The sequence below is a fragment of the Pteropus alecto genome, unplaced genomic scaffold, assembly GCF_000325575.1.
Source record: "Pteropus alecto unplaced genomic scaffold, ASM32557v1 scaffold190, whole genome shotgun sequence".
In the NCBI taxonomy this organism is placed as follows: Eukaryota; Metazoa; Chordata; class Mammalia; order Chiroptera; family Pteropodidae; genus Pteropus; species Pteropus alecto.
This window is the reverse complement of record NW_006430462.1, coordinates 4,831,103-4,843,340: the sequence shown is the minus strand read 5'-3', so window position 1 is coordinate 4,843,340 and position 12,238 is coordinate 4,831,103. Positions and strand designations below refer to the sequence as shown.

Genomic DNA, 12,238 nt, shown 5'->3' with positions numbered 1-12,238 from the left:
CGTGGGGAGGGGACCTTGCTGGTGCAGGGAGTCTGGGGACTAATCTACAGTCTCCTTAGGTCCCTGGCCACTCCCATGCTCACCCAATAGCCACCCAGGCCAGTGCGCGTGCAGTCGGTTTGCACGTCCCTCAGGAAGGGCAGGTGGTAGTACTTGGCGAACAGCAGCAGGATGACGCCCTGCATCCGCACAGTACTCACCTATGGTGGGAGACGACTTGCCTGAGGGACAGGACATAACCCCAGCTTCCCGGCCCTCACCTTTTCCTGTCCTTCAGATCTGCTCCTCCATCCTCCCATTTCACAGACCCGGCAACAGAGGCCCAGCGGACCTCACAGTGAGTCAAGGCAGATCTCAAGCCAGGAATGCAGGGGTTTCCGCCCACCCAGGAGCTGAGGGAGGCGTTACCAGCACGAAGTTGAAGGGCGCCAGCGCATCCATGAAGAGCTCGCTCCATTGGTCTGTGAAGAGCGCGTCCTTGAGCCTCTTGTTGATCATGGAGTTTACTTCCTGCAGCCTGGGAGATGGGATGAGGTGGTTGTGGGGATGGGGGGCACTCTAGGAGTCCCTCCCGTGGGCGAGGGTCCCAGAGGCACAAGAGTTTGGGGAGGGGGTCCACGAGCCCTGCCCCCTCACCCTATGGCGATCATGTCTGCCCTGTCACTGTCATCGCCGCCACTGCCCAGGTGGAGGAGGGACATGACGTCATCAGGGGGCATGGCGGTGCCCACGTTCCACGTGACCACAGTGATCCTGGGGGTGCCAGTATAGGAGGGGTTACTGCTGGGCACCACTTCCTCATCCTCAATCTCCCACCCACAGGTCTCTTTCTGGGGAAATAAACTGAGGCAGGTGTGGGCGTAAGCCCTCAGAAGGATCCACAGTGGGCCTAGTAACCCTCCTACCAGACTCTCCCAGGGAGATCAATTGAGGCAGGGGTGGGCATGTCCCTTAGAAAGGGATGCTGTCTGTCTTCTGAGGGTCGCAGAGTGGGCCCAGCACCCCCAAGGACTTTTCCTTAGGGAGGTAAACTAGAGCAGAGTAGGGCAAGCCACCTGGAAAGATGGCTGGTCTCAGAGCTCAAGCCCCAGCCATCTTGCTTGAGAGAGGGGCCCCTCACCAGAAGCCGGGGTCGCTCTTGCAGGTAGGCTGAGCTGACCAAGAAGATGATGATGACGAGGTGGATGTAGAAAGGGAGGTGGTGACTGGGGCTGGGATTTCTTGGGGCCGAAGGCTGGGGCTTAGGCGCCCACCAGACTCTGCACCCTGGGTGCCAGGCCTGGGGAGGGCTATCTCAGGGGCTGGGGGGACACAAGGGGAGTGGTTGGGAGAGCGACTGGGGGAGCGGCTGGGAGACCGGGGTGGCTTGGGCAGAGGTGGGGGCACGGCCTGGGCTGAGGGGACCCCTGGCCTAAAGGTGGGGGACAGAAGTCCTGGGGAACGAGTGCCAGGCTCCGGAGGGCCCTGGCCCACATCCAAGGGCAGGGTCTGGGGTGGCCGAGGCAGGACAAGATCCTCAGGGCTGCTTCTGGGGGCCTCAGGCCGGGCTCTGAAGGAGGGAGAGATCCGGGGGTCTGGGGGAGCTTGGATCAAGGATGGGGTGCCTGCAGGACTGGGTGCCTGAACCAGAGGCTGGAGATACCCGTCAGAAGAGGGGAGAGGTCTAGGGGCTGGGGCATCCCTCTCTTTAGCTGGTGTTCGTCCCACAGAGGCCAGGGCTGATGCCATGGATGCTGGAGCCAGGATCTGTTCCTGAGAGGGCGACAGAACTGGACTGGGCACTGGAGAAGAGTTGGAGGGAGGCTGTGGAGGCTTCTCCTCAGACACCAGGGCCAGGTTCAGGCCTGAAGTGCCCAGTGCTGGCTTGGGTCCCACGGAGGCAGGTGGCACCTGCTTCTGGTCCCTGGATGTTGGAGCTGGCCTGGGCCCCAGGGTCGCTGGGGGCAGTCTCGGCCTGGCTGAGGCTGGCATCACCAGCTGCCCCAGGGATGTCAGAGCCAGGACTGAACCTGAAGTTGTTGGAGGAAGCTTCGGCCCAGCAGAGGCAGACATCACCAACTGGCCCACAGACGTTGGAGCCAGGCTGGAGCTGCAGCAGGCGGGAGCTGTTTTCTGCCCTCCAGGGGTAGATAGTGAAGCCAGGATAGATTGAGGAGACTCCAGAGCCAGCCTTGTCCCCTCTGAGGAAGGTGGCATAGTGGCTCGTGGCCCCATAGGTACCGGAGCCATCCTTGATTCCAAGGGTACTGGGGCTGCATTCTCCTTGGCTGGGAGCTGAAAACTTGAGTCCACCTTGTAGAGGACAAGTTAAAGACACAGGGTAACCCTAACCAGGGGCTTGGGCCCCAACTTCCATGTAGACCCCAGCAGACTCCATCTAGCTAAGAAAGGTACATCTTTCCAAAGAAGTCTTTCCTAATTTCTCACTTAGATCCATTCTGCTGCAAATCAGCTTCTCTTTGCGGGGAAACAGGACACAGAACCTTATCCCCTCCCTCAAGTATGATATCTTTTTAGAGGTGGGGAAACTAAGGTCCCCCTGACCCAACTGAGGCAGAGCGTGAGCCTGAACCTTGCTGGCTGGCAACCTCACATTGGCCACCCTGGAGTGTTGGGTGGCTGGAGTCAACTTCCCTGGGCAAACTCACTGCAGTCTTTGCTGCTCCCCTGGTCAAGGGCTACTGACCCGACACCCCACATCTGCCCACTCTGGACACCCTAGGTCCAGCCTGTTCAATACCCCTCCCTTTCTCCACTGTTTCCAGGAACCCTCAGGTTCTCTCCACCAAACACTCCAAACCTTGGTCACAGCCTTCTCTGTCCTCATCCATTCCCAGAGCTCCATGAGGGAGCAAGAACCTGGGGATGAGAATGGCCACATCTATTCTAAATCTAGCTCTGTGTGACCTTAGGCAAGCACCTCTCTGTCCAGGGCCTCAGTTTCCCTGTCTGTAAAGCAAAGGATCCTGATGAAGGGTCCCTGGCCACACCCAGTTCCTGGGAAACTTTGGTCTCATATTTTCTGCAATTTATGAGTGTAACATTTGCTGGGATTTAATTGGAGCCTTATGGAATAGTCTGTCCTCACCAAGTGTGATTCTAACATTCAGAGCAATTCCAGATTCTGTTGATTCTGGCATCACACCTCTCTGTGCCCAGATTATACCCTTTTATCCTCTTCACCCTCTCCCCACATATAAGAACAGATAAGCAGGTATCCTTTTTGTCCAGTAGATAGACTGGGGGGCATGGGATCTTCTCACCCTTTCCCATCTGTCCCTTTTTTCTGATACCCCTGTCTCCAGAAGACAAGAGAAAGTGTCCTTTGCCAAGGAGGGCAGAAGAAGGTTTACGCTTGCCCTGGTGTGGCCCCATCCCTTCCTCCAGAGATGCAGTCTGTCTGCGTCCCGTGTCCTTCTCGGTTCAGAGAACCTGAAACTCTGCCTCCACTTCCCTCCCCAAACTCAGCTCTTTAAGGCTTCATTTTGGGCATCCTCCGTGGTTCCAAGTGTCCTACTCTGCATCCCCCCACACCAACCACCATACCGCCTCCAGCACTGACAACTTAGACATCCAAGATGTCACAGTTTTAGTCTTCGAGGACAAGCCTCCCCATTTTGCATTGGCTCAGAGAAGACAAGCAACTTGCCCAAGGTCACACAGCAAAGCTGGAGCCCAGCTGGGTCCCCTAACACCCCGTTCAGTCTTCTCCTGGGGTCTCTTGGAGATAGCTAACTCCATTTCTCTCCGAGTGTCCCATCACTGCCCACTCAGGCCCCAGGGTGCCCTGTTCTCCCAACCCTGCTTGGTGGGCAGAGGAGAGTTCCAGCCCCTGAGGCAGGGGCACCAAGGTGCCTGTAGTTTGGTGGTGGTAGTGGTGGGGGGGTTGGGACCAATGATCAGAAATGGGGAGGCTAGGTTTTAGGGCTCTTACCTTAGAGGGTACTCCATGGGGCATAGGCAAGGGGCCCAGGCCAGCCCGGGTCCCTGGCCTTTTGCTGGTACTGCTGCTGTGGCTCTCCATGTCTGCAGCCCCCAGCAGCCAGGGCTCCCTCGGGCTCTGGCTCCAGCTCCTCCGCTCCCGGGAACCAGTGATGTCATCAGCCGTTTCAACCTGCTGAGAATTTAAAGGCACAGGCACCCATGTTCCAACCTAGAGGTGGCCAGGGCAAGGTGGTCTACCCCTAAGAATCCTTCAAGCTGGCTTCTGAGGCTGAAATAGCCATGGGAGTGTGGCGAAGTGTGCCTATTGGCTTGGCCTGGGGCCCAACTGGCAGCATGGAGAAAGCTGTCTGTCTGCACTGCCCCCAGCCCAGTAGGCCTGGCTGGCCCTTGCTCAAGGGTGGGGCATTGATACACCTGAGGGTAAGGTAGAGACAAGCAGCTCAGAGGTCAATACCCTCTTCAGGGCCTCAGGGACACCTGAGTCCCTGCCCTGATCCTGTGACCTTCCTGATGCCTTGCCAGCTCAGGACTTGCCTTGGCCCCCACCCTTGCCCCATTTTCAGGCCTTGGCGCCTGCCCCCTGCCTGGCTCTATCCTTCCCAAACAGGAGCCAGACACTCAGGCTCCAGCTACTGGAGTCCTTTCCCATCTCATACCCAGCGCTGGCCCCTCCTCTTCTGCAAGACACCTCCCTGCCTGCCCTAGGATGTCCCCACAACCAGGCCCATCCCAGCCCAAGTCCTCTTAGCTTTCCTTTCTCCTGTACTCAGTGGGTGTAGTTTGGGTGGGGGACAAGTTCAAGGTCACCTGGTAAGCTGGGGAGGTCTCCTGAGTTTCCATGAAGAAATGGAGTGCTCTTGGTGACTAAAGACTAGTAGGAGCTAATTGAGGTATTTGGAAGAAGAGGTGGAGAAGGGCCAGCAATTGAAGAACAGACTGGCAGGAAGGTCAAAAACAGGCGGGGAGCTCGTTTGGCCAAGACCCAGCACCGGACCTGGTCTCTAGTAGGCCTAGGGAAGTGTTTGCTGAATGAATGAATTAATAAATGAGAAGAGTAAATAAGTAACAGGTTTCAGGGATGGCAATGGATCCAGAATTGCTGGATTGCTTAGAGTAATCTTACTTAGTTTAGGCAAAAAATATTCTGAATTTTGTGCCCAGAGATACCTGTTGGTCAACAGTCACCTCGTAGGCCTGTGTGGTCTGCTACATGTAAGTCATGTAGACAGATGCCTCATTCACTTCCTCTGGATGGGCTTCTCATCTCTGCTTGATTCTCTCTGGGTCTAGTCTGTGTGTCTGGGCCGTTAACTCTGTGAGGCTGGCATATGCAGAAGGGGAGACCCATATCATATTAGGATCCCGAGATTGAAAGGTTTTTGGATGGTGATGATGGAGGTGATGACGGTGGTGATGGGGGAGGAGACTGCAGTGGTGGAGATAATGATGTATGTAATTATGATGATGGGGGTTCAGGGCTGACAGCGATGGGGGAGGTAGTAGAGGTGAGGGTGATGGCAATGGAAGAGGTGATAACAAAAGTACAGATGTTGATGGTGGTAGAGGGAGTAGAATGAAGGGGTGGTGGTAATTGTGATGAGGGTGATAGTAAAAGTGGAGGAGAGATGGGGCAGAAGAGATGGTGAGGTGTTATATTGGCGGAAGAAGAGGTGGTGGTGGAGTTGGAGGTGAAGGTCGGGATGGCAGTGAAGGAGGAGGTGAGAGATGTGGTAACGGTGTGCATACCACCAGAGAGGAAAGAAAAGTCTGAACTTACCCTGTCCAGCCCTATGAGTCCTTTTTAACAGATGAGAAAACTGAGACACCTCCTCGCCCCGCCAGAGTACCTGGCTTCTGGTGCATTCCTGGAAGAGGTGGGGGCCAGATCCAGGTCCCTGGGACCGTCCATCGGGGCTGGGACAAGGGCATCAATGCCCTTCGGAAGCCAGGCGAATGTCATGCAAATGAGTGTGCAGAGGGCTCCTGTGCCCCAATGGGCAGCCCAGGATCTCGAATCATCTCCCCTCACTGAGCTCAAACCCTGCAGGGAACTTTGTTTTTGGCCCTGCCACTGACTTACTTGGGAAAGTCACTCAGATTCCTGATTCGTAAAAGGAAGATAAAAACAGTAGATACCTCTTAAGGTTGCTGTGAAGATTCAACAAGATAATACATATGGAGTGTTCAGCACAGAGTCTGGCACTAGTAAGTTCTCAGTAATGGAAGCTGCTCTAGAGTTCTCATAATCAATATCATCATCATCACCATCATCGTTATCTCCAACCTGCCCATTTGGTGGATACTGAAACTGAGGCCCAGTGTAGTTGTATTCCTGAGGGGGAGGGGAAGGGGCTTTGAGCCCCAGACATGGCCTTATCAGAGGAAGGGGGTGGGGGGCGGACTCTAGCTGAGAAAAGAGTAGGTTAAGAGCTATATTTGAGCTCCTGGAGTGATGACTAAGGAGGTTGATAACAGGCTCTGGGGCTCAGGGCGGCAGGCCGGGGGCAGCTGCCAGGGAGAACCGCCCCCCTGCTGGTTCGCTCCCTTTCCTCACCCCAGGGGGTGGGACGGATACTGAGGCACAGAGTACAGCTTGTCCAGCCCCCTTCTGGAAACTCAGTGCTACCCTTCAGGCTGTTTGGGTCAGGAATAGGAAAGGACAGAGCTGGTGGTTGGCAGGTTCTCTGTTACTCTCCATAGTAACCATGGGAGGTTGGTAGCAAGATCCCCATTTGACAGAGGAAGACACTGAGGCCCAGAGATTGCACAGCCAGTAGGGGACAGAATGGGGTTCCCAGGGAGATAGTGGATAATTTTTCTACGCAGAGGTGACCCCTGAACCTTTCCTTTGAAGGAGAGTCTGTTGCCACATTGAAAAGAGGAGAAATGCCTTGAGAAGCAGAGAGAGCAGCAGGTACAAAGGTATGGAGTGTGGAAGGTTCCAGCTGTGAAAGGATGAACAACCTGCACATACACCCTCATGGCCCTTTGACTCAGAATAATACAACATGAGCTGGTATATACGTCTTCCTCTTTCCTCATCTTCTTCCTCGATCTGCCTCCCAAGGGCTCCTGCAAATGATAATGGCAAAGAAGGGTCTGTCCTCTCTTTTGGTTCCAGCTGTGAAAGGATGAACAACCTGCACATATACCCTCATGGCCCTTTGACTCAGAGTAATACAACATGAACTGGTATATACGTCTTCCTCTTTCCTCACCTTCTTCCTCGATCTGCCTGCCTCCCAAGGGCTCCTGCAAAGAAGGGTCTGTCCTCTCTTTCGGGTGCCCAGGGAGATAGTGGATAATTTTTCTACGCAGAGGTGACCCCTGAACCTTTCCTTTGAAGGAGAGTCTGTTGCCACATTGAAAAGAGGAGAAATGCCTTGAGAAGCAGAGAGAGCAGCAGGTACAAAGGTATGGAGTGTGGAAGGTTCCAGCTGTGAAAGGATGAACAACCTGCACATACACCCTCATGGCCCTTTGACTCAGAATAATACAACATGAGCTGGTATATACGTCTTCCTCTTTCCTCATCTTCTTCCTCGATCTGCCTCCCAAGGGCTCCTGCAAATGATAATGGCAAAGAAGGGTCTGTCCTCTCTTTTGCTTCCCAGTCACCCTGACCCAGGCCCACCATGAGGCTTGAAGTCACACTGTGGCCACTATCTGAGAAATGTCTCGAGATGTAGAAGGTGCCACAGGTATTGGGGAAAGTGGAAAAGGTAAGCATTAGGGAGGGCTTCCCAGAAGAGAAAATATACAGGGCATGCAGGAGCATTTCTCCTCCCAAAATTTCACTCCATGGTTCTTTATGGGTACAGTGTTATATCACTGTCCTCTTATTCTCACCCTCTGGGGCATGAATCATCTTTACCTTCCATTTTGTCCCTCAGGAAATGGGCTCAAGGAGGAGGAGTGACTTTCTCAAGGTCACACAGCTGGGGCTGCGCTCAGGCATACCCCCCTCCCTCTCCTAAGCTCCCCCTCCTCCCAGGCATCCTGGCACCCGCTGTCAGCTGCTCTAAAGTGAGTGGCTATTTTTATTCTGGTGCGAGGGGATCTCGGGCAGCAGAGCCATGTAGGTTAGAAGGCTCTAGGACACATGGCTTCAGCAGGCAAGGAGAGGCTTACTGCAGGGACATAAGCTTGCCTGGAGGCTCTCATTTCTTCCAGGTCGACCTGCTCTGGGCTCCCATGTCTTAAGAAATTTTTTTTTGGAGCTCAGAACAGAGCATAGAGCCAGACTAAACCCTGGCCCTGATCCCAGATCCAATTTGAGCCTAAATTTTGGTGTTAACTGAGCCCTGATCCCATGCCAAGACAGCCTCTACTTCAGCTCTAGGTTGGACCCGACCATCGCCTTAGATTGAGCCCTGACTCTAGTTACCAATGAGCCTGATCCAAGCCTTGCTAAGGCTGATCCCAATTTGAGGCCTCAATTCTGGACCTAGATTGAGCCCAAATAGTAGCCTAATACTGAGTCATAGTCACAGACTGAACTCTAATCCTAGTTTAGACAAACCCTTGATTTTATATTGAGCCCTAACCCCAAGTTTAGACTGAGCTCCAAGTCTAGTCATTAACTAAACCCTGAGTCTGGTGGCAGACTGAGCCCTGAGCCTAATCCATTGACTGAAACCTGACTTCAAACTGAGCTCTGAACCTGGGTTACACAGCTCTGGTCAAACATTGACCCCTCACCTCAGACTGCATTGAACCTGGTCAAAGGCTGAGCACTAAGCATAGTCATCGACTGAGCCTTGATCCTGTCACAGAATGAGTCCTAAGCCCAATCGTTGACTGAGCCCCAACTCCAGCCCAAGACTCAGTTCTAACCTTGACCTTAGGCTAATGGCTGACTCTGACCCTGACTGAGCCTGACCCCATCACAGACTAAACTCCAAACTCAGCCCCACTTGAGGAAACCTGCTGGCAGATTACAAACTGCCACATAAGAGAATGGATTATGAGCAAAGATTGTTCTGGGAGGTCCTGGGCCTCCCATGGCTGCTGATGCCAGAATGTTCCCGGTAGTGTTGTGGCTAGTGTCTCTACCGCTGGTTCCACTGGCTGGCTAGTCAACCCTCAGCAGCCCAGGTTGTGGCCCCTCCAGGCTGCAGCGTCCAGGTTAATGCAATGAGAGTGGTTTGGTGGCATCTATCCAGTGAACAACATGGGCGCATAGGGCTCTGAGGTTTTGTTCTGTCAGCAAAAAAACCACAGGCTCCATGGGGCCTCTAGCTTCAGCCACTCTGAGGCCCTTGCTGGGTAGGGGGTAGGGTAGAGGGAGATCATGGCATATGTCCAGTCATTTATGTAAACAAAGTTTACTATCTGTGTTTAAGTAATAGATATTTATTATAGAAAATACAGAAAAAGCGTAAAAAAGAAAAACATTCACCTATAATTTTATCTACCAAGAAATGACCATTTTGACTTCTTGAGTTGTTTCCTTCTAGATTTGGTTTTTGGTCTAGGCATATATATTTACATATACATATTTCATAAAATAAGTTGCAGCCCACATCCTTGACAGGCTTCAGGAATGAGTCTCAATTGGTTAAGCCAATACATAGTTCCCATTCCTCCAGCCACATGACTGGTCAAGTGAGATATAAGGAGGCTTTTGCTGAGAGCTTTTGGGAAAGAAAGCTTCTTTTCTCTTGTGAGAGGTTACCAAAAAAGATGATTTCCCCTTGATTAGATGTGAATGAAGAAGTCTATGGTCCTGGTTAGTGCTGGCAGCTGTCTTGACACCATGTAGGTAACTAATCTAATGATAAGCTGACACTATGGAAAGAAAATGGAGAGATCAGGTAACTTTGTCACCTGGATCAAACCTCACCTAAAGTCCTCCCTGCCATTGGACTTTTTGTTATTTGAGCCAACAGATTCTCTTTATTGTTTAAGTCAGTTTAACTTGGGGTTTCTGTGACTCGAAGCCCAGAGCATCACAACTCCCAACTGATATTACCGTTTCATAGCATTTTTTTTTTGTATTTTATACCACAACAATGAACATTCTCCATGTCATTCAGCACTATGCTACATCATTTTAAATAATTGCATGTTTTTTTTATCCTATGGAGGTATCATCATTTATTTGATTCATCCTCCTGATGTGACATATTTAGATTGTATCTCCAGTTTTTCACCATGATAAATAAGCTTGACTTAACAACTGGTCAGTCCCCTCTAATGATTAGTTCGGGTCTGAAAAGTAGAATGACTGGATCAAATAAATGTTTTTAGGATTTTGATTTATTGAGTCAAAATTGCTCTTCAGAAAGCTTGGATGAATTCACACTCCCACAGCAGTACATAGAGTGTTAGACTTAGCCTACTGTGTCAATAGTCTGGACAGAAACAATTATATTTACAGTGTCCTCCTGTATTTATAATGAATGGATATTAAATAACAGCTCTAAGCCTATTATTATTATATCTTTACAATCAAGTCAGTGAATGGAAGGTAGCAGGGTATGAGCAAGGGCTCAGTGCAGACTTGATATTCATTAGGCTCAGTGTCTAGGGCCCATAATACTTTTAAGGGTTCACAAAAATGTTTTAATTTTAATTTCTTTTGAAATCAGAAGAAAAAATAAATACATAATAATGAATTCAACTTGGATTATACATTTTTTAAAAATCAAAGTAGTTGTAAAATCCAACTTTTAATACGTTTTCTTAATGAAGGAAGGGGCCTAGAAAGGCAAAAACGCCTAGGGTCCATGAAAGTCACAATGCAACCTTGATTTGATATTGAGAAGGATTCTAAGTTCTAGTCCAGATTTAGTGGTAAAGAACACCGTGCACCGTGATCAATTTACTTAGTCGGCTTTGGGCTTGAACAGGGAAGGTGGCATCCTGATTTTGTCATCTTTCGTTTCATGAAAGACCTTTCAAATTCCAGATTCACAACTTAAACATTTTTTATCTTTCTGGGCCTATTTCCTAACCTGAAAAATGGAGTTCATAGGACCTTTATGAAGTAAGGAATGAAATAATGAAAACTTAACACTATGTCAGATACTGTGCTAAGACACTTTGTGGGTATTAACTCTTTTATCCTCCCAGCTCCTATGGAGTATGTAATATTCCTATTGCCACAATGTGTGCTCCAGGGAATTAAAACCCTAATCGAAATTTCTTCCAGAGAGATTAAGAAACATAAATAAGAATTCCCCAGATCTGTTTCTCCATCTTGAAGTGGAGTGTCTGGCCCAGAAACTCTCGTGTCCGTCTGCACCCCTCCAGCGCCCCCTGCAGGAGTGAGGTGGCACTGTCTGGCCTCATAGTGCCGGAGCGTTCACGCTTAGTAGAGGAAGCGTGTACGCTCACGCGACTGGGAAAGTAAGGGCCTGAGGGCCAGAAAAGGGCCCGAATCCCGCTGGAAGCTAGCGGACGGCATCTTCCCTGCAAGCCCTTGGGCGGAGACAAGGAACTGGGGGCGTGGTCCCAGGCTGGGTGGGGCCTCGCACGGGGGCGGGGCCAGCCTGCGGGCCCAGACGTGGCGCAGAGGCCGGGTGCTTCATTTCTAGCTTGCGGATCTTTTGCGTCCCGGTTCCGATGCGCCTCTCGCTGCCTCCACCACCCCTGCTGCTGCTTTTCGCGGCACTCGCCGCCGCTACCACCACCTTCCGGCCCGACTGGAACCGTCTGCACCGCCTGGCCCGAGGCCGGGTGGAGGTGAGTGCGCTGGTCCTCTAGCCTGGGGACCACCGTCCCCGAGCCCTGCGGCCCCTTAGCCTAGAACCAGTGCCCGCTCTGGCCCCAAGACCCTCCTGACTCCCAAGTCTCCATCGGCTCCGGGACCATCCTTCCTACGCCCCAGCCACAGGAAGCACCCACCATGGAAGTCCGAGACGCTTGATCTTGTGGCCTGGAAATCCGAACTCCTCCCTGGCTCCCATCCGATCCTACAGTGGGCCCCCAGACACATCGACCCTGTTCCCTAAATCTCCTGGCCTATGACTCTCCCAAACCTGTCCTCTGGAGCCCAGCTTCCCATCCCCCCATTGCTTCACTTCTTCCTGGAATTCCTCCCCAACCCCAGTTCCAAATGGTCTCTCTCCCTTTGCCTGGGGATGGGATGACTTTCTGGGTGCCACCCCCACCATACAGGAGCCAGGGGGGAGGGGGCTCGGAACTGCATTAACAATACTTACTCCACAGCAGCCCACAACCCATCTTCGCTCCCCTCCTAGAGGAAATTTCCTGCCAGAGTCCCTGTCTTGCTATGTGATTTGGATCATCACAGCCCGTCTCTGGGCCTTAGTTGGCTGTCTGACAA

At 52.0% G+C, this 12,238-nt stretch overlaps 2 protein-coding genes across 2 annotated transcripts in view; one reads left to right on the top strand and one right to left on the bottom strand.

Annotated features, from left to right (window-relative positions):
- Window positions 1-4,024, bottom strand: part of INPP5J (inositol polyphosphate-5-phosphatase J) — a 9,323-nt gene extending 5,299 nt beyond the window's left edge. Inside the window, exons 1-5 of the mRNA XM_006904927.1 lie at window positions 3,935-4,024; window positions 1,121-2,292; window positions 637-753; window positions 409-517; window positions 84-200 (exon numbers count right to left, since the gene is read on the bottom strand). Of these exons, the coding sequence (XP_006904989.1) occupies window positions 84-200; window positions 409-517; window positions 637-753; window positions 1,121-2,292; window positions 3,935-4,024 (1,605 nt within the window). The remainder of the gene's footprint in view (window positions 1-83; window positions 201-408; window positions 518-636; window positions 754-1,120; window positions 2,293-3,934) is intronic.
- A 7,387-nt stretch (window positions 4,025-11,411) lies between these two features.
- The window catches only part of SELENOM (selenoprotein M), a 2,629-nt gene continuing 1,802 nt past the window's right edge, over window positions 11,412-12,238 (top strand). The window contains 1 exon segment of the mRNA XM_015590603.2: window positions 11,412-11,634. Coding sequence (XP_015446089.2) covers window positions 11,515-11,634 — 120 coding nt within the window. The 5' untranslated portion in view covers window positions 11,412-11,514.